The sequence below is a fragment of the Mytilus californianus genome, unplaced genomic scaffold (assembly GCF_021869535.1).
Source record: "Mytilus californianus isolate M0D057914Y unplaced genomic scaffold, xbMytCali1.0.p SCAF_11, whole genome shotgun sequence".
Lineage (NCBI taxonomy): Eukaryota > Metazoa > Mollusca > Bivalvia > Mytilida > Mytilidae > Mytilus > Mytilus californianus.
Genome location: NW_026262593.1, coordinates 7182336 through 7206168, shown reverse-complemented (window position 1 = coordinate 7206168; position 23833 = coordinate 7182336). Strand labels below are relative to the sequence as shown.

Genomic DNA, 23833 nt, shown 5'->3' with positions numbered 1-23833 from the left:
TAAAATCGACATATTCTTGCCAGAAATTTTTTCCTTTAAATGATTTAAAATAATCATATGGTCAGCGACTCCGTTATTTGGGTATACATAATTAAGCCAAACTGGTGGTACAGGTGATAAAATACCGAACACGTCGTCATGTTATAAAGATATATATTTTTACTACCAACACGGCAACATATTGTTTCTTTTTGTATATTGCATATAAGTTTAGAAAACTGTATCTACCGATGCCTCCATAAGTGCTCGAGATTTAAAGCATTAAAAATCAGAATGTATCTAAACAATTTAAGACCATAAACCAAAAAGTGCACTTAAATAGACGCTCAACAATACTTGAGAATTGGAGATATAATCCTTGACTTAAACAAAAATATATCCTTTTGTATACGGTGTTATGAAACTGGCAAGTACGTACTAGTTCATTTCCATCGTTAAAAAACAAAAACAAAACTTGTAAGAATCTTATAAAATTACATGGGGTTAGGTGACAGGCTATTGGAACTTGCGGAGTGCATACCAAGCTATGTCTACGTTTGTGAAACATTGCGGTGTAGAAATGTTGTCAAGTTGCAATTTAACAAACAAGTCTAGTCATGAGGGGTGTCCTAAACTGTCAGCCTTTCATCAATTCTATTCAAATATATATATATAAAAAAATCTAATAAGTGATTATTGCTAAAATCTAAAGAAGGCTTGCATATATACATTCAAGCATAATGTTAAATTTTAGAAAGATCCAATATACGTTCTTTAAACTAGCGAATTTAAACAAACAAGGCCCAATACTTAAAACAAGACATCTTTAGATTGTAAAAATCAAGAAGAGCTTTAATTTGTAGTTGAAAACATTGCAAACAAAGTCGGTAAAGCTTTGTAGAAGCCAATTGGAGTTGTTGTTAGGTGTGGTTTGATGTCTTGATAGTTCATTGTTTCTGATATTTACGTCTGATCATCATCATCGATTCCTTTAGCCCAATATATTGATTTTTCCAATGATACCATGTCATAAAGGTAGTTTGTTGTCGATGTCGGTAACTGCTCCATGAAGAAAATTGACCGTTGAGATTTGAGTAGGCACATGATTCTTGGTACCACCATGCACCCTGACAATTCGTTGCGTAACCAGTATTTAAATCCTTTGTTTGGAATGTGTAGCCATTGTGATGAATTAAACTATCACCTACACACAAAAAAAAAGCATTCAGAAAAAACTTGTATCGACTATATGCTGTACTGTATCGAAAGGTTTAAGAGTCATATCTGTATGCAAGATAAAATAATAGTAAAAATCATCTTTTTGTTTTAAATTAATTATTTTTGATAAATGAATGATGATTTATAATTGAAATTTAAGAAACGAAATGATAGTTGTGACGTCACTTTGATTTCATAAACAGATGAAAAAAAATTGACATATTTGTCATAAATGCCAATTTCATAGCTTTTGGTTAAAAAGTTAGGAGTCATAGCCTTACCCGAAATTGTTTTACCCGCATTATTATCCTTCTTTAAGACATTTTGCAGTCAACTATCTCTGTCGGCGAGACTGTGGCTCATAAATAGATATCAATGAGAAGACCTGGGCTATGTTTTTTACGGGTTTTGTTTTCCGTTTTGCATTAAAAAATAGACTGTTGGAGCTTTAAAGCAAAAATGTAAGACAAAAAAAAAAATACAAATATCTGAAAAACTTGTGCTTTGTGAGCGTTATGATGCTTTTTCCTTTTTAAAATGAAGGGACCAAAAGTGTTTCCTCCTTATCCAACATATTTACCCAAGGCGTTATACAGAGATTATCATGTTGTAAAATAACTTTGTAAAATATCTTAATCATCAATGATATTATTACCAGCTGTTCCGGAATATCCACTGACTGTAAGAACGTATTTGCTGCTTTCGTCTCCGACTATAAATGTGGAATACTCTGCGTAAGCATTTTGTCCATCCCAATCTTCCAACTCAACGCGTAACTCATGAGCTCCATCAGAGGATACATAGTGAATATTGTCATTACCTTATAAAAGCAAATAATAGTTATGATACAAGTATAACTTCAAAAGGTCAAGGCATATTAATAACCATAGAAATGGCAAGCATAGAAAATGACATTAAATGATATTTCTATTGTACACAAAGTACAACTATATACACATAATGTTATTCAATATTCTTTCATAGTTCGAGTCTCATCAACGTTAGAAAATGTAATCAAACAAAGATTTGTTCATGAAATGAATGACATAATTACTTTTCTATGTAATGTCGATATATATTACTATATCAATAAAAGAACAGAGTTCAGATATTGCACACATTTAATCTGTCCAAGGGCAATAACTAAAAAAAAATGTTTTTTTGAATTTATTTACTTTTTAAAATTATCTTAAAGAGTTGAAGACTTGAGAGCAATTTCTATTATTTTTAATATTTCTAAGGGGCATAACTCATTAAAAATATTCGATCGGCACTTATTTTCGAAATTGTCCGGGACACTGCTGTTATAAACCTTTGATATGAATTTCAAACAAAATCTGGCAAATTGTACATGTGCGAGCGCTTACAATGCAAATTTCCACATAACTTATATTTCTAAGGGCATAACTCTTTTGAAAATAATTGATCAGCACTGATTTTCGAACAACTTGTCTGAGACATTGCTGATATTAACCTATTATATAAGTTTCATAAAAATCTGGCAAGAATTGTACACATGAGAGCTCTAACAATGCAAGTTTCCATATAATTAATATTTCTAAGGGGCATAACTCTTTTAAAAATAGTTGATCGACACTGATTTTCGAACTCGTTCGACATTGCTGATATAAATCTATGATATAAGTTTCATTAAAGTCTGGCAAGAATTGTACATTTGAGAGCGCTAACAAGACCGGACGGACGGACGCCCGGGTTTTTCTATGTCCCATTAAAATTGGTTTGCAGTAGCCTATTCACAATATTTGCGAAAAGCGGAATATTTATATAAATTTTATATTTGCTGATTTTCAAAGAATGGGTTCAGCTTATTGATGACCGTAAAAGATAAGGAGCCGCTTAACTGTTTACAGAATTTGCAAACATCTTTGAAAGTAATCCGGATATGCCATCCTGTAGCTCATTGATATATTTGAAGATTTGACATAGTTTATTTACTCCTCTTCACTTTTGTTAGGGAATTCGGGTACGGCGGTTCCCTAACTTCATCTATTTAACAAATCTTTTCCAGACATCTGTGAGATTAAAATCGCATAACAACCGTCGTAGTTGTGCATTAAAATGCACATAAAAAATAAGTAAAGTGACATAACAAATAAGTAAAAAAATATACAGGCGACATTATTTTACCAATGTTCATATCTCGTAAAGATTAAGAAGAGAAAATCAAGGTAACAAATAGAAACAAGGAATCTCATGATTTCCAAAAGGAGCGACACCAGGTACGTCCACTGCTATGCATGTATAACCCGCCATGCAAATTCCCACCCAGTAATAATAAGACACAACCAGTAAAATCGGATGCCACACGTAGAGCAGTATCTCCTTACCAAAGCACATGAAATCATCCCCTTTCTATGGCGGGATTTGTGATGCTCGGTCTGTAGTTTTCTATGTTGTGTTTTATATATTGTTGTTTGTCTTCTTGTCATTTTGCGACTTAAACCATCGCGTTGTTTGTATTGCATCAATTTATGAGTTTGAATATTCCTTTTGGTATCATCCGCCTCTCTGGAATGTCATTAAATCTGGTTCACTTTTGTATTCGTGAAATCTTTGCAGTGATTGTTTTAGTAGGTGAAAAATAAAAATTTGATTTTGAATACTAGCCGTTTTTTATGAATAGCCAGAATATATACCATTATATCTTGTCTTTTGAAAGAGCAGAACAAATGTCGGAATAAGATTTGTTAAATTATTAGATAATATCATACCTTATTATTATTGATATGGCACCACGCAACTTATTTTATTTAGATGCACAGAGATTGAATAATCACAGACATTGGTGTTCTCGTGTGTATGTATTATTTTTTATCTAAACCATTGTTATATCCAGGTAAAATATAATCTGATATATAATATGAGCGGACACTATTATTGGGAAGATGTGCATTAAAAATCACAAAACAAATAAGAAATAAACCTTTAAGAAAAGATGACTATTTTGCTGTTCGTCATTATATCTTTACCGATAAACATATGATCAATAGTGCATTATCTGCAGCGACATATTTTAACCGAAAGGGTGGGTAATCATTTCGTTTCAGTTTGTAAATGACAGATCCCGCTTTTCATTTTGTGATTTTGTTTGTTGTGGTTCAACGTCACATTGTCATGCATTAGCTATATTACGTCGGGATGGACATATTGAATGATTCAATATGATCGGAAATTGTCCGATTGGTACCATACCGACACGCCGAGCAAAATTTGTCACGTTTCATCATAAATGGTATAAACTGTGCCCGTACGTATTGTTCTGACTAATTAGCCAGCCATCTTTGTTGTTATTCATTAGTGCTGCGTGTTTCACTTAAAGGAATTCGAGAAAATATATTTTCAAGATGCAAATCTTGAGAGACAAAAACATGACGAAATTGCATTACTTAGCAAGACTGGGTGTATCAAAAAGGTAAGCATCTCCTGCTTTGCATATATCACCTGGCACGTGGACCAAAATACATGCAACGTTGTTACGATTAAGAACAACATCGGTAAATTATTAAGAAACTTAGGTTTCAACTGCCTTTGATGACTTTGGTTATTCTTTTTGTTCCCTTTATATCATATAGCTATTAACATTTCTGAGCATTTATACATGCCGGGCCTTCAAATTGTCGTGCGGAATAAATGGATGTATGTAGCAACATTCCAGCAGCGCCTGCATATGAAGTTTACATCTATTAACTTTGATTCGACATTAATAATGTGGATTTTATAATTCAGAGTTGGATAAGGGTTGCATGGCGTATTATGTAGACACTTGTATCTCCCTGTGGTTTACGTTTATGCGGAACCGGTGTGTTTATGCAAATGTTGACATATAAAAATGTGAACTAACATTGGTATGGTCTTACCGATCCAATGATCATCCTTCACCTCCCCGAATCCAGATTTATATTCCGACCAGTCTTTGTAAAAGTTTACATCACCACTCTGTCTTCTCTGTATAACCTTTAAATGGGAATTGGATATATAATAATTAGCTATTAAAAAAAATAGAAAAAAAATATCTAATAGTACTTTTTAATGGAGCTTATGAGAACGTTCAAATTCAAGCAAAATATAGAAATATTAAATGTCGGTTTACATTTGAGACACATACATTCTACCACTTTGATACCAATTAAGTTATTTTAATAAAAAAAAAAGTAATTTGCATACCAATCACGCAACAACTGATGGTAACTGGTTAGACTTACCGTCCATTTTTCTCTTCCTTTCATGACACAGTATACCTTAACAGGGGTTGGACTTCCTATTGGCCATACAGTATATACACCATTCACGCCAGATTGAAAGTCCTCACATTCAGTTCGTTGCACTTATGAAAAATGAGATCCAAAAAGGATTTTTTTTTTAACGACATTATATATTTATTCACCAAATATGCTTGTTACATTGTTACATCAAGCTTTTCTTGATGTATCCTGTAATATTCCATTGATTACCCAGGTTAGTAACCAGCTGTTAATATATATATGTATATACACATTTCTTGAAATACAATTGTACAAAAGTTTTATGCATTATGTTTTTATCTATTCAATTGTGTATACTTCTTTTTAGTGACTTCAGTAATGGATTTAATTTCATTGCTCTGTTTTCGTTATATCTTTTTATGTATTCTTGAACAAATATTTGATAAACATTTACATTTGTCAATTTCTGATTAGTTACATAATATGATTTGTATATAGAAAAACCTAAAAATGCTAGGAAATAATTCAGACCAAAATAATCTTTTTCAAAAATCTTATATCCAAAGACTAATTGCTTTAACGATATGCTAAAATCTAAATTTGATTTTCTCATTAACTGATGAATACTTTTCCAAAAATTTTCTAAAAATCGTCAAGAAATAAAAAAGTAGTTATAATCTTCTTCTTCGTTACATACATTACATAGATCGTCGTTCTTCTGTTTCAATTTAAATAATAAGTGTTTTGTGTTGGTAATATGAATTGTAAAAGTTTCCATTTATGTATTTTTAACTTATTCTCTTCTAAATAATGAAACATGAAAAAATATAATTGATTAATACTAAATTAAGGTTCTCAATAATTTGTAAAATACGCAACCATTTGCTAACACCAATTGAGGGTTCAGTTTTATCTTTACAGATTCACTTGTATAATATGTTTGTTGAAAAACTTGAAACCTCAATGTAATTACCTTTCCAAATCAATTTATGTCTAGGAATATTTACAATACTCTTAATTGAACTTTCTGACTTTAACATCTGAAGCCAGTCTTTTGGGATGGCCTTTTTCAAAATATTTATTTCTGCTATCCAATTATTCTTACAGACTAATTTTTGCAAAATAAAATGTTGAGATATATCACCTGTGTCATCTATAATATAATTGACAAATATCAAGTTACTCTTTATCCAATTAAAAAAAATAACGGTTTTATTTTCAAAATTAATTTCAAAAAGGATTTATTACAACATTCAATAAAATGATTTTACGATGTCATAAAACTCACTAATCCATAACAGTTATTTAATAAAGTAAGTATCCATGACACGAGAGAGAGAAAGAGAGAGAGAGAGAGAGAGAGAGAGAGAGAGAGATGTAACAGTTTTAATTCCAGTAAGAGTAAATAAAACGACAAATTAAAAGAAAAGTGACAAATTTAGATACTTTAAAGAATCCTGACTTTATGATTTTGTAATGTTTACAAAAATTAAACATTGCCATAAAAGGAACTTTTTTTTGGTTCGTCCACCAATAAGTATTACTAGTGGGGGGTTTAACGTCCACACAGCAACTTAAGGCTCTAATTTGGACAGATCCAATTACTATATATGTTAATATGTATTGAAAAAGAATTGAACATCGAATTCCTATCTACTTGATGATAAACTCACTGCATGTTTGACCATTCCAATATGCATTATTGGGACACTCACAAAGGTTGTCGGAACACGTGTACTCCTTCATACATTCTGAATGAGTACTGCATGAACTGTTATAAACTTTTCCTGAAAGATAAAATTTGGGCTTTATTATAAGTTATTCGAAATTGAAATGGATATTTTATTCAAACTGCCTTTTATTGTCACAAGCAATATGTACTACAAGATGGATGAGCTAAAATATTGCCTGCCGTAATACCTCTATACTGACATACTATTATTTTATCATTAAAATTTAAACAACAAGCCTAAAGCACTTTTCTTGACTAACATTCTCCGGAACTCCCAAAACTAAACAACTGAAAGCTAGACTCATCGGATTTTGTCAAATGTCTTATCGTTTGTAATTGTAAATCTTATTTTTTTCTGTGGTATTCGTGTGTTATGGTAAAGATAATTAATCACCCAATTCATTAATTAGATTTTAGTTTGGTTCAACTAAATTTATACGATATATTTGGTTTACAGTTTGATTCAGAAGAAACACCGACATAGCAAGATAATACTATTAATTATCTAATTACTACCACATTTTATACTAATTAATATTGTAATTTTCATTGTTATTGATAAATGTTATATGAGTATTATAAACCAAATCTTGAATTCTATCCTAATTCTATCCTATTTTGGGGAAATTTCAGAAATTCAAATGTGACGTCACTTTTTTTTGCGTTGATCTCTTTGGCTAACTCGGCTGTGAATTTTTATGTGCTGGTTTATGTTGTTTTATGTGTCCGTTTTTATTCTGTAGTTAGTTACCACTTCGGTGTTATCATGTATATCTATTATATAGTCATTTTTATAAATTTACTGTTTGCAAAAGTATGAATTATTCTAAATACTAAGGATTTTCTTATCCCAGACATATAACCTTAGCTGTATTTGGCACAACTTTTTGGAACTTTTGGTCCTAAATGCTCTTCAACTTTGTACTTGTTTTGGCTTTCGTACTTTTTTGAACTGAGCGTCACTGGTTAGTCTTGTGTGGACGAAACGCGCGTCTTGCGTATTAAATTTTAAACCTGGTACCTTTTGTTATATGTTCTACCATTTATTTGTATTGTTGTCCTGTCATGTAATGTTGTCATTTTAATGTTATATTTAACATTGCCATAAAAGCGGGAGGTTTGGCTAGCCACAAAACCAGGTTCAACCCACCATGTTTTCTTAAAAATGTCCTGTACCAAGTCAGGAAAATGGCAATTGTTATCATATAGTTTGTTTCTGTGTGTGTTGCATTGTCGTTTGTTGTTTGTTCACTTCAGTGTTTCTGTTGTTTCGTTGTCCAAATGTACTATATTGTATTGTTTATTTGCGTAATTCTCTGTCCGCAATGTTGTACTGTATTCATGTCAGGTAATGGTGTCATTTTAGTGTTATATTTAACATTGCCATAAAAGTGCGAGGTTTGGCTAGCCACAAAACCAGGTTCAACCCACCATTTTTTTTCTTAAAATGTCCTGTACCAAGTCAGGAAAATGGCCATTGTTATGTTATAGTTCGTAATTGTGTGTGTTGCATTTTAATGTTGTGTTTCTGTTGTGTCGTAGTTCTCCTCTTATATTTGATGTGTTTCCCTCAGTTTTAGTTTGTAACCCGGATTTGTTTTTTTCTCAATCGATTTATGAATTTCGAACAGCGGTATACTACTGTTGCCTTTCTTTATAACTACTCGAGGAGCAATATAATCAAAAGGGACTTCTAATATATTTCTGGGGAAATTTCAGTAGATACTGGAACTTTAAATTACACAGCACACACATTTTCCCGAAAATGTGTGATCTTATTTACCAAACGTATGTAATGTGTACATAAAAAAAAAACTAACGTTTGACACAAAATTGTCCGTCCCAGTAGTCTGTTTCACAACACAGACATCGATTATCTCTGCACTGTAAAGTTTCATCACATTCTATTGAAGATTTACATGTTCCATTAAAGCTGATTTCTAAAATATAACTTTCCTATTAAATTAAATATAATACAATTTTCCTATTAAGATAAGATGTTGTCAAGACGTAAACAATGAGATTGCATCAAAACGAGTTCAGAATGCTTAGCAAAAGATATTATAGTTCCTTGAATTTGTTAACTTGATATACATTATGATTTTATAAAATGAATAACTAATCCAGGAATCAATATAGAAAAATTTTCATCTGGAATTGAACAGCAGTGACGATTAACTCGTGCGCTGCCACCATTCGTGATTTTATGTGTTGTTTGGTCACTTGTTAAATGATATTTCGATATTTGTATTCTCGGTTTAATGTTGTTCAATATATATTCAGAGATTTTGTCAAAGCATTTTTTTTAAATACTTTTTTATGTAACTTATTGTGTAGTGACATTATTTGGGAATGGGGTGTAGAGGGCCTCTTTCTTGTTGCTTGTGATAATGTATAACATTGTGAAAATGTGTCTTGATGTTTGATAATTGTTGTTCAGTTCTTATGATCTGATTTATACTAATGTGTCAAAGTTTTTTATGTTTGGAGAATTTGTTTTATACTATTCATTTCTCTGAATTATTCATATTTTTAATTTTGCTTGAACGCTAAACTATCGTACTTAGGACACATAAAGAGCCGTTCCAAAAGTCTGTTGCTGGACATTGACAGATCTCGCGAGCACAATACAGGGTTTGCTGGCATTCCCTTGTTTCTAAACATTTTGTGCTTGAATCTTTTTCTGAAAATGAATAAACAATTAATATGAGATTGTATTAGATATTACACATTAATAGAAAAACAAATACCATACGTCAACCATCAACACCCGTCTCCTTCAAACAAAATCAGACATACAAGCAAAGACACAACAACGTAGAGCACAGGGTCCAGAAAGCCTAACAGCAGTACAGGCACATAATGTGATGGGGTTAAACCAAATATACATGCCTCCCCGTTTACATCTCTAGACCAGATCTAAAACACACATTAAGATACAAAACCTACACAGTACAGCTCCAACAGGATGACAATTAACATGAAAACAATGCTATTTCAAGAATAAATATTCATACGCAACCATGTCCCGCTCGCATTATCACATCTCCATGTTCTGTGAACCGCAAATCGGGGGTCAAAACCGTAATTTAGCATATAAAAAATGATGAATATGAATATGTGTACTTCGTTTCAAATTGATGTCACCATAATGTTATGGAATTAAAAGTACTTGGGAGCACTAAAGGGAAAAGATTGCTTTCATTTTGCAATTTTGTGAATTTAGAATAAAACATTGAATAGTATTTAGCTAGGCAAATTATAGACTTGAGTGGGAGTTATCTCCTTTGTTCTTGATTGTACATTTGTAGTTGAACTTATTTGTATAGCACATCCATACACCATGAATGTAATTTTTAATTAAAAAAAAGTTTTCTTGACAAGTATATGGTAATTCGAATACACATCATATTGTAACTTAAATATATATGTATAACATATCATCAATAAATTGCATGACATTGACTGGATAGGATCTGAAGTGTAATCACTTCACTGCACTATTTTGTTTGAACTATCAAAGGTAGTGATAAACATTGGAAGATATAGATATCAAGTCAGTACCATAAGGGTTTTGAATGCATTTCATGCACTCTTTACCCCCAAAACTTTCTTATCCAAAAACACAAACCATATATGTTAAAGCCAAAAAAGGACAAACAAACGGACGAATGCACTGGCCTAAAACTGAATTCCGTACTATCGTATGCGGGGCAGAAAATAAAACGCCACATTCTCAAGTAATAAGGAAAGCAGGATCAACACATACTCGATACGACAGAAATTAAGCTAGGATAGCAACAGCTGTTAATTGGATCCTGTCGCTTAAGATATCAAAACATCTGAAACTGGTTTTATGAAGGCTCATCATAAATTTAATTTAAATCGGCAGTTTTTTTGTTAGGCCAGTAGGATCTAAATTCTTCCGACCATCCAAAAAGAAAAACATCATTACATAATTCGAGAGTCTATCTGTCTGTAACCCTTGATGTTGAAAGATGCAAGAAAAAGTACAAGTTTGAAAATATCATTTCTCAGTGTTTCAATTCTTTAAACGACAATACAATATAAGAAAGGATCTAAAATACCATTTAGTGTTAATTTTTTACGGGAAACCTTATATTCATAGATACGATGCTGATACAGACTGTTAAAAGTTTCGAAAGTATTTAAATGCTGTAGTATCTATTAATATGTAAACCTTACTTTGGTGTTAATGCAAGATTAGGTTCATTAAAGTCACCTTCATAAGAACATATTTTAGTATACCGAACTAGTTATGAAATGTACACGCCATAGGATGCAGTAATAGAAAAACAAGAAAGTTTTTGCAATTGTTGGCAAAGTTAAAATCGTCTTTTTGTTGTATATTTTTCATCGTTCTGCATCAATACAGCTATGTCTATAAATTGAGTCATCAGCATGAACTCGAAAGAAGCGAGATTGAGTGCTTCCAGAGCCTTCCATACACGGATACTATTCACTGTTATTACTGTCTTTATAAAGATGAAGTTTTTTCCGAAAAATTCATTTAGCATATTTAAGAAACTCGAGACAATTAACAGAAAGTATATCATCAAGGTAACTACTTTTTTTTATTACTATTATTAGCATTATTATTGTTATAATAATTGTCACTAAATTTGTCAGAATTTATCATTTTCACGTCTCATCATTATATAACAAAGAACTAAAAATTCATTGACCGCAATTAAAAAAATGTCGATGGTCAATGATCAGGTTTATTCAACATAAACTGGGAAGGCTATGACTAATGCAATGTTTCATGCGCAAGTGTGAACTGACCATTCATTTAATATACAACATAGAGTGTTGGAGTATAAACAAATTTAAAACAAACTCTTTCAAGTTTCTAATGTTAATGTTTACTCGATGACTCAAATTTAAGGACGGCATCAATCGCGACTCATGTCGTTAAAATGATATATTGATATTTTTGTCTAAAATCCTGGATACCCCATATCCTTTGTTTTTCTATTAAAGCAACTTCTGTATTCAGGTCTATACCTTACTTTTTAAGCACTGAGACCCATTCCAGTACTCTATGTCTTTACAACCGCACAGTGACTCTTTACAGTGAAGATTGTCTGCACATTCTATTGAATCATTACATGACACCATTATTGTTTTCCCTAAAGCAAACAAAAACTGCATTGTCAAATTTTATTTATGCTTATTATTATCCCTTATTACTATGTTAAATCTTTTTAAAAGTTATATTTGAATTTACAATCAATTACCAATTACATATTTTATCATTAACAAAATAAAATGTGTAACTAGGTAAACTCAATTTGCAGTTGAAGCCATTTGTTTTCAATAAATTAGTAAATTAATGGTCTGGTTGTAACTAGAAAATGGTTTAAAGAAATTTCCAACTAGGTCAAAATAGTACTATTTTATAAAGTATCTATCCGTCAAGGTTTATTGACTTTAAAGCTTTTAAAGCAAAATGAAAGAAGAACTCTTAATTTACTGCATGCTGAAATATCTTTGAATAGAAAAATCCGACTTTTTTCCATGCCCAAGCAGTTAAATTCCTAATATTATTACTTAAGCTGCACTCAAAGCCATCCCAATAGTATGTATCTTTACAAATGCAGCGTTCTTTGGCACATTGGAAATTATCCTTGCATTCATGTGTTGACATGCAGGATTCGTCTTTTCGTCTTTCTGTTCAAACATAAATTAGAGTAAAGAGTGCATTTATTTAATAACGTGTTCAGACTATAAAATATACTCTGGGTCGAGCCCACGATAGTTAACCGGAATTAAATACACAGGTCGACACTTGTTGAAATTTCTTTTCTCCCTCAACCTTAATACGTAGTTTGCACCAAAATAGTTATTATCATTTGTTCACGGGATTTGTTTACATTCTTTGCAGCACAGTTGCATTTTTTCTGTGTATTATTTTTTTGTCGGCAACCCTGGGTGGTTCCGTGTAAAACCGGCAACGCCCATCTCCCTTCTTTTGTTTGCGAAACATAACCATTCCATGTGAAGAAGTAAAGCTCCTTTTGTATCTAGCTCGCTCGACATTCAAGGTAGTGAAATAAATGTCTCCTACTTGCTCCATGTGAGACAGTATTTTAATAGCTAATTTTGTGCTTAGTGCATGAACTGCCATCTCTGGTTTCGTTTGATGGAAGAAAACCTTACTTGGCACTATAGAGACAACCTCACATTTACTCCTCTTTTCGTTCACACAAAATGTAAGGCAATTCACTCAGGTTCTCCCCACATTAACTCCTGCTAAAATTAGGGGTAATTTAACAGCCAAGTAATCAGCATGTTTGTGTTGACATGTAATATCATTGATATGTTCATTTTTTTTTCTGTAAAACTGCACAACAAATTTTGATTTATTCGAATGACTAAAGTTTTTCTACTCCAATGCATGAATTGCCCTAGCTGTGTTTGGCACTGTTTTTCGGATTTCTGGTTTTTAATGCTCTTCAACTTCACATTTAATTTGGACTTTCATTTGTTTTGATTCTAGCGCTAGTGCCAAATTGCAAACCTGGTATCTTTGATGAGTTTTTTATTCTGGTTTCGCCCCGGGTTAAGATGTTCGCACTACCTTAATCTAACCCGGATTAACTAATTCGGGACAATCTCGGATTAAAATTGCATAGTGTTGACGGGGTATAAGTTAGCGTTCAACATGGGCATGTTATTTATTCAATAAAAAACCTGACATAATCTCATTATATGGTCCTTTTGTAGTAAAAACTGCCAAATGTGAACAACCTTCAGTTGATATTGTCAAAATTGCGAGCATTTCATTTGATTTACTTAAATTTTCCTTCTGTTTCTCCTATTATTAATTTATTAAAAGGAAAGAAGATGATATGAGTTTGAGGAACATTAAACAAAGTAGTATAGAAACTGATTCATGAGAGACATGGAAATACATGACTGCTGTACAAGTGGTGCATCATAACATCTGATACAATACACATTTAATAAGTCACTTTATCATTCATATTTGTCGCATTTGTCGAGTTATTTCATATTTGATAACTTATTTATATTACTTTTAATGCAGGCTGTTTCTTGCCAGAATTCTGACTGGTCGCAACGACATGTTCCTTCACTGCAACTTAATGTATCTTTACATTCAACAGTTGATTCACAATCGGAATGCAGATCTTTCTCTGTAAATAAAAAGAACAAAGTATAAATAGATTTCATCACAATATTTTACAATAAAATTGAGAATGGAAATGGGTAATGTATCAAAGAGACAACAACCCGACCATAGAGCAGACAACAGCCGAAGGCCACCAATGGGTCTTCAATGCAGCGAGAAACTCCCGCACCCGAAGGCGTCCTTCAGCTGGCCCCTAAACAAATATGTATACTAGTTCAGTGATAATGGACGTCATACTAAACTCCAAATTATACACAGGAAACTAAAATTAAAAATGATACAAGACTACATTTTACTAACGTAATTATAAGTAAGAATTATAAGCAAAATGATTGCACTTTGTCAGTTAATCCACACTCAACTTCACAGGGTTGCATAAGCGTTCCATATTGTATTTTTTATGCTCACCGTTGAGTATTAAATTGTTTACATTCACATTATGTATTTGAATATAGTAACCGGTACATCTGCTCCATTTCCTCTTGTTACTTAAAACTTACAAAAGGGTTAAGACGTTTAACAATTTGGGAGGTACATAAGAGTAATACTTAACAAATAATTTAATACGTGATTGATGTAGAAATAAAAAGAAAATATATAGACAGATCTTTTCAAAATATGTCTAAGATAAATCATGGCCTCATGCTGATATCCCGACTGTGGAACAATTCAAGGCATGATGCCGATGCATTGACAACTGAGAGGATCATATCCTTGATAGACTATAATTCTTATAGCAATGTAATTGTTACCAAGCTAAGGAATATATAATGTTATTCTGAAAGTACAATAAAGTACTTACTAGGGAGACATTCATTGTCATTCAAGTATTTAATAGTGGGGCAATGACACGTATTCTTCAGACAACGAAGTCCTTCCTGGCATTCATTTTCAATCTTGCACGACATCGTCACTGACTTTCCTTAAAATATAAATACATGGAGTCTGATTTCACACACTGAATTTTGCTCTGAATTTTCAGACTTTTCTTCACTTAAAATATATTAAACGTAAACGAATATAACTTTACACATACATAGTATCGGATGAGGAAAAAAACGTTAAAATTAATTTACATGTATTTCCACGTTTCTACAGGTGCCTAAATGTTTTTACCTTATGGTTTTAACTTGATCATGGAAGTATTATATTGACCTGATCAACGCCAACTAGATATATATAGGATTCATGTTTCTTTCTTAGTATATAAACTTAGTAAAGTAAATTAAATTTGTAAAAAAGTCTTATGTGTTATTCAAAACTTTGTAAGACAAGTCCAATTAGGCAACATTTTTAATTACTACACGTTTTGATTAGGATTAAGGTCTGACAATTAATATCCGCTAACATGTTGAAAACAAATAAGTTGTTAGGTAGGCAAATACTAATATTTTGACTGGTTTAACAGGTGGACTAGTTTGACTTTAATAGTGATTGTTCAAAAATGACAAAATTTTAGGGTAGGCACTAAGAACTATGATAATTAGGGTTAGCGGAAACATAGGTATTTATGTTTAAGGCCTACCTCCTTGGTCCTTATAAGCCATAAAAAAAAGAGTTTATTATAAAGTTTTCATCTGGACAAGGTATTATGTATTTCTTTAGCAATACTCACTTTTCGTGCAGTAAATTTTATTCCAGTAATCATTGGTAGAACATTGACATTTATTTAAGTTGCACTGAAGAGTTTCACTGCATTCCAAATGTGTGATGCATTTGGAATTAATAGTCTTTCCTGAGTTATGTAATAGAGAGGAAAATCATATTAATTACATTGATAAAAAATAACAATGCAAATTCATTTTCAGTCACCTGAATATATAAATGGAGACGACTAACGTAACAATTTTCTCTTGAAACTGTCCCATTTCGTTGAACAGATGAGCAATTGTATGCGTTTTAAGACACAAACATGAAAGGTAATCGTACTAGTATATGATTTGTCGCTTCTTTTAATATCTTTTAGTACACGAACATTTGATGTTTTACCAAACGACAAGGTTGTATTTAAATTGTGATCAAATATATGTTCATTAGAAATATATATTTTACAAATACTGGGTTTGGTTATGTTTAGCAATTCGTGTCAATCAGAAGGATATCAACCTCTTGAACATACATTACATTGATAACAGAAATATATCACATTACATATGATAGAATCGATACCAAAGACTATCAACTATTAGACAAAAGAGAGAATACTCGTCTTATTTTCAAATCAAACAGTATCAACAATAAATTCACTAGACACTAGATGAATAGTTGATGTTGGTACTAATCATTAACATAACAACTAAGCCAAATTTTAACCGGAAACAGTACACACATAAATACAATGTATTTCTTTGTGTTTGCTAAAAATAATTTTAAATGGAAATGCATGTACCAAGTCAGGAATATGACAGTTGTTTTCCATTCGTTTGATATGTTTGAGTTTTTTTTATTTTTCCATTTGATAGGGGAGTTTCCGTTTTTAATTTTCCTTGGAGTTCGGTATTTTTGCTATTTTACTTTTTAAACTATATATACTTAATGAGCAGGAAGAACCATTCCAGTAGTCTGAGCTGAAACATTGACACCTGTGTCTGTAACAATGCATGGGATCTTTGCATTCATCTCTGGATGCACAGGTTTCAAACACAACTTTTTCTATAAATATAAAGACCTTACTGGTATATACTTATTCGTACGATAATTTGTAATAAATGAAAGAAAATTTAAAAAGAATTAATATATTTATAGATTTAAGACTTGTGTTTTCTTTTCATCATTGCGCCTCGATAATCTGGTAATCCTTTTGGTAGGTATATCTGTTATATTACCGAAGTTTTAGTAGTTTATCGATGTTCAAAGCAAGAAAATAACAATTTTAATATAAAATCAGGAAATAACTTGAGCGAATCGAAAGATCTCCGGCTGCGTCGACAGGATTGACTTCTCTCATATTGAATGCATCACCCACCATGCGAGTAAAGACTCAGTCAAATATATATTAATAAGATGGGAAAAAGATACAATTGGTAAAAGATAAATTTGGATCAAACGACTATTCTGGTGCCTTAAGATATAAGATCTCGCGAGTAGAGATGCAGACACAATGTACAGGTCAATCAATTAGTGATAGTGAGCGTAAAACATGTTCAGAGTTGATTTTCTGCAGTCGTGTTTTTTTTATGAAACTGCTAGAACAGTTTTTCATTGATAAGAACATCCCTATAAATAAAGCCCGTATGATATGAAGATGTATGCGCAATACGTATCAATTGAGATATAAAAAAGGCATACGATTGGATATACTATTTAAAAGGGGGTTAAAAGATTACAAGGGTTTAATAAAAATCATTTAGAGAGAAATGGAACAATGGGACAACTGGAAAAGATTGAGATTTAAAATTGAAAAATTAATATTGTGTTTAGTACAGGCGTGTAGGGAATTGTTATTTCGGAATATTAAAGCCCATTATATTTGTAATGGCATGCCTTTATCTATTTTTGTTTAATTATTAGCCACATTACCTTTGGAGTACGCTTTCGAGAATAACAAAAGCGCATGATTTTTGAATGGGCTAATAAATTAAAATATAATACTAGGACGAACGTTTCCCTTGTTCCTAGTAAAATAATCCATATTTTAGCAAAACACTAAACAAATAACCAATTATTTTGATACATAAATGTTAAAACTAGCAACAATACTCTTAAATGAAATATGTTAGTCACAAGCAAAATACCGTGAACATAAACGCTGAAATTGGAATGACATCTTACCGATGTCTTATAAATACTAATGGATTCTGTCAAGGTTTATATAATACTTTGGGCAAAAGGTAAAAAAGAACACGTAGATACTATTTTCATTTATCATATCGCTATCTTCATATACCCTTAATGAACTTTAAGACAAATAATGTATTTCCAAACAGACAAAGACCGAACCAATACCATTTTAGATTATAAATCTAATTTGGTTTTATCAGGTTCTATGGACTTCCCCTTTTTTAATTTCCCTTGGCCCGAGTTTGGTATTTATTTTCATTAAAACTTTTATACTAGTACATAGTAATTTGTATAACTGTCTCTATTTCAAACCTACTGGAAACACATTTATCACCATTCCAAAAGTCTGTTTCCCTACACTGACATGTCGAATCTGAGCACTGCAGCAAGTCAACGCATTCATTGGACGAACCACACGTCTGTCTCCATGTTTTCTCTGAAAATAAAATTCCAATTTAATATTACATGAACTTCAGCCTGTTTTTTTTTTTAATTTTATTATCCAAAATGGAATCCCGTAAAGAATTAAGGTTGAAAGTTTCTTTTGGCCACGTTTGATGACACTGAAGTACAGTTCACTCTTTTTTGTTTTTATTTCTCCATCGAAAAATTGTAGTTTTTTTAATGAATAATTGTCAGCAAAGAATAATTAAAAGATTTATAATTCAGATTTCGCGCATAACACGTGTTCCTGAAATACCATTATCAATTAGGTTGTTGACGAAATGTTTAAAAATTCAAACATACATGTATATTAAAACGTTTGAGATTATTCATAAGACATTAGTCTGTCAGACGTTAGTTTTGTATTCTTAAATTTAGTCTTGCATATATATTTACAAGAGATTTTCAAACTTCTTGTATTTAATGCAAAACTGTAAAATTTATGCCAAAAAAGCCTCGTTTGAATTAGCGACCTTGCCATTAATATTCAGATATGGGGCAAGGCTTTATCCAAAAGATATTACGATGTAATTTAACACAGATGTTAATGTGTGTAAAATATCATTTTTGGTAAGACCTTGGCTGATACATTTGTTTTGTCCAATCACTTTGTATAAAAACTCATCAAAGGTACCAGGCCTATAATGTGGTACGGCAAACGCGCGTTTCGTCTACATAACACACATTGTTCGCATCAAAACAGTTGAACTGCAAAATCAAATACGAATTTGAAGAACATTAAAACAGAAAATTCTGAAAAGATGTGCCAAATACGACTGAGCCAATTTATTTTGCCTGGTGTAGATAGACCTTTAAGTTTGACGTTTTCGGTCAAATATGCAAATCTCGACATATTTATGACATCATGGTGATATTATACAAGTGGCCTTTCTGCACTAAACTGTACAGATGATATCAACCTATTCAGTAAGGAATACAGTTAACATAAATTTGAAAATCTTGAATAATTTTACTAGTTTTGCAATCTCAAAGGTTATCATACTTCCACCTTTACTTCAGGTTTCATTTTATCAATATTTTAATAGATGACAACATATTTGGGATGAACTGATCTTAATCTAACCAAACTTACAAAGCAAATAATTAAAATAACACTATATAAGTTATATGCGTTTTTTTTTCTGGATTTCCCCTCACTAAGAACGCTCAAAGATGAATATTTTAAAGCCAAGGATGTATGGGTCCCGAAACCGGTGAAGAGCTATATGACCAAAAAGGACATAAAAATAAATGCTTCGTTTCTTAATCATTTCTTAATTTATATACGGACACTTTACATCCACTTTATTTGAACTTTGGTGGATAGTTGTCTTATTGGTAATCATACCACATCTCCTTATTTTTTTACTATCAGAAAGGTATGTTCTAAATCATGTCAGTACCGATGTACTCACTTCTGAGCTGATGATACCCCGGGGACTGATACTAAGTCCGCCAGCAGCGGTATTGACCCAAGGCTCTTAAAGATCTATAAATACGTCTAAAGATGGATACTTCAATAAGATACACGTATTCTACAATTTTGAAATTAAAGTCAACTTTAACATTTTTTTAAAGATTAACACTAAATAATAATGTATGTCTGGAGAAAATAAATAAAACATATTTACTATTTAAAATTTACAGCATCCTTATTCAGACCTTATATTTAAGAAAAAACAAGATAAATTAGTTGATAATACGTTCAACTTTGCACTTTATCTCCAGATTGAACTACCGTCTTAATCTTTTATTGAATGATATTACCGATGATGTACTGATGGGATTTTTTATAAATTCATTTAGTTAACTTGAATACTCACTGTTATAACAGTTTGTACCATCCCAGTATAAGTAGGCCTCACACTGACATGTTCCATCGCGACACAGTAATTTACCGTAACATTCATTTGACGTGTTACATGGTGCACTGATGTTTGTTTCTGAAAAATATGCAAATATGTTAAACAAGGCAATGTATTAAGAGTTTTAAAATACTCAAGATTGCACCTTCAAGGACACTAAAAGCTTAATAGATTCTATATATTTGTGTAGGTTCTTTCATTTTTTCAAGGTTTTTCTTGCCCAAGGCTGTCTGCATAATTTTTGTCGAGCAATTGCGACATTTTATCGTGGAAGCGAGAAATAGCGATCGAGTACGGCGTCGTCCACATTTATTAGGTTCTTCGTCTTTTGCTGATAACAGAACTTAGTTATTTGCAGCTATCATTGAGATAAAGTCTGGGGTTCAAGTTTTATCATTGAGATACAGTCTGGGGTTCAAGTTTTTTTTAGACATCATTAACTTTGTCACACCTCCATAGAATTTTATGAAACTTGTACAGATGCTGTTTATGATCAAAAGACAGTATCCAGAGCGTATATTTTGCGGATAAATGGATTGTTTTTGTAGTTAGCATTGAAATACAGTCTAAGGTTAAAGTTTTTAGACTTTTTAAAACCTTTATGGAATTAAAAGAAATTTGGAGAGAATCTTCTTCAAGATAAAAAAATACGTTTAGTATCTGATTAAAAAAAGGTTCCCGTATTTTACTGATAAATAGACTTTGATTTTAGCAGTCAACATAACACTTTTACACTGACAGCAGCAATTGCAGGCGCGATACAAGGTTCCGCGGTAGTATTGCTAATAGAGGTTCAGAAGTCAAATAAATATGCATTTGTAATCTTTGTGACTTTATTCGTAGTTCATTTTAAGCGGATAAATCCTGATTTCGGCATCGTATAGGGCTGTTATAAACTTACTTGGGGAACAAACATTGCCTGTCCAGTAGTCTTCCTCTGCACAACGACACTTGCCATGGATACAATACAACGTTTGGCTGCATTCAAGGGTGTCGGTGCAAGCAACAAATATTTGATTTCCTGTTTAAAACGATAATGATAATAATGATATAATTTAATGCATTAAGATATTATGAAAATCTAAGTTGGGAACAAACAAAAAGGATACTAATAATATATAGATAAAAATAAAATGATGATAAATTATCAAAATGAAATGAACAACTAATTTGAGTTATCAAAATATGTAACATCAGATACCACTAAGGTGAACTCAATGTTTAAAATCCCCCTTCCATATGTATATACATAAGAATTTGTTTAAATTACCTTCAGCCACCTTCGAGACCAAACAATTTGGAAGCGAAGCATATAAAGCGTTTCAAAACTTCAACATAAAAGAATAGTCGAAAGTTAACCAGACCTTCAAGAACCATGTGAGGTCAACTTGCGTAAACTTTATTTGTGTCACTTGCATAATTCATAAAAGACTGATTACCTGCATCAAAGAGTGTCATTTCATGATTTACTTAGTATATCATTGTTAAGTTTGATCATGGCTAATTAAAGGCAGTAAATTGACCCAAAATTATTCCCATCTTTGTCTACATCTACATCATTCTACATATATACATTGTTAACTTGTACAAGTCGTTGGTCCATCGCACATGTACATGTCCGATGGTCTTGTTTGATAGATGTCTCATTGGCAAGCAAACCACAACACATACTTGCCCAGTGTTTGTATTTAACTGTTCCGTACTTTACTCAATTCGCCAGGACCGTTTAAATTTTACCTGGTCCTAATTCTATAAAACAGTACTGAGCGGCAATCGAGACATTGAAAAGAAAATCTCAAAATTATTTTAGTCCCGAACCATATAAGTATTAGATGTACATGCCGTATCTAAACTGTTAATTTAGAGTTTAGGGTTTTACCTGTGCTAATTTAATGTTCTGTTGTGTTCCTTTAATTGCTCCAATACTAGTGAATTTGTAGAGATTAAAACCAGGAAGTCATGGTTGAAATATAAAAAATAGAGCCCCACCACATGTTCATAGCCTGTCCAAAGTAAAAACCTCGTTAACTTTTGTTTCTGTGCTATGTATCAACACTTTTGTAACTTGGACAATTTGGTATGATGACATTGTCTGATGAATTTAAGTTTTAAGACTCGAGTGAATTCGAGTTTGACACATTGTATATAGACACACGCACCTGTACATTGCTAACTGATTGATTGGTGATTAATTGATCACACGCACCTGTACTTTGCTAACTGATTGATTGATTAATTGATTGATCACACGCACCTGTACATTGCTAACTGATTGATTGATGATTAATTGATCACACGCACCTGTATATTGCTAACTGATTGATTGATTAATTGATTGATTGATCACACGCACCTGTACATTGCTAACTGATTGATTGATGATTAATTGATCGATTGGTCGACTGCGACATATATCAAATGCATAAGGACGATAATATTTTAAGAAGCAATGTTATGGATATACCCTGCTTTATACAAGACCGACACACAGAGTCAGATCTATATATATATATACTCGGACATATCATCCTGACTGCAAGTCGACCAGTCTTTGATCCTACTCCTATATGCCGTGGAGAAATAGTAAATTCCAGTTTAAAGTCTTTGGTTCGAATAATTCCATTTTAAAGTATTCGATTTGAACCTTCCAATTTCGAAGTACAAGTCGATGCGATTCGGATCGATCATTAAAATTATATATTGACTTATATTTGCCTGCAAACATGTTTTACCCCGCCATCATTTATATGTGCCTGTCCCAAGTACGGAGCCTGTAATTCGTCTTTTCTTTCTGTGTATAGTATTGATCTGGGTTAGTTTCTCGTTTGAGTTGTCTTACATTTGTCATTTCGGCGGGGGCCTTTTATAGCGTGCTATGCGATATAGGTTTTGATCATTGTTGAAGGCCGTACGGTGACCTATGGTTGCTAACTTCTGGTGGAGAGTTGTCTCATTAGTAATCATACCACATCTTCCTATTTCTACATCATAGATTTCTTTTTGTATTAGGTAGAGCTATAGAACAATTACTAAAAATTGCTAGACTGTTCGTGAATATTCTTTCAAATATTTGTTGCAAAAAGATAATTTCCCAATACAAGTAAATACAAACTACCTTTAGCCGTGTCAGTTGGACTTCGCTTTTCCTTTGAGACGAACGGTCCGATTTTACCAATACATGAAGTCAGGACAGTTAAAAGCAACATCCACCATACACGCGACATTTTAAAAGGTTTACAGTCGAGAAGAAATTATATTAATACATATAATAGATGATAACAATTTGCGAAGGTTAAAAAGGGAGAGACGAAAAGCATACTTCAATTTTTTAATCATCTCGTATTACAATTGATAATAAAAAGCTTTTAAAGTGTAGACATCGTTGTTTAGCGAGGGTTTTTTTACCAAATAGACG

At 32.1% G+C, this 23833-nt stretch overlaps 1 protein-coding gene across 1 annotated transcript; it reads right to left on the bottom strand.

Annotated features, from left to right (window-relative positions):
- Positions 1 to 804: 804 nt before the first annotated feature.
- LOC127719468 (prion-like-(Q/N-rich) domain-bearing protein 25) lies at positions 805 to 23643 on the bottom strand. Its single transcript, XM_052225608.1, has 17 exons — positions 23534 to 23643; positions 21320 to 21439; positions 20377 to 20496; positions 18426 to 18545; positions 16862 to 16981; positions 15945 to 16064; positions 15132 to 15251; positions 14214 to 14333; positions 12727 to 12846; positions 12186 to 12305; positions 9716 to 9835; positions 8973 to 9092; positions 7094 to 7207; positions 5421 to 5542; positions 5076 to 5172; positions 1853 to 2017; positions 805 to 1183 (listed from the first exon to the last, which is right to left on the bottom strand). Exons 1-17 carry the CDS (start codon positions 23640 to 23642, stop codon positions 927 to 929), a joined length of 2184 nt encoding a protein of 727 aa, XP_052081568.1. The 5' UTR covers position 23643; the 3' UTR covers positions 805 to 926.
- Positions 23644 to 23833: the final 190 nt, after the last annotated feature.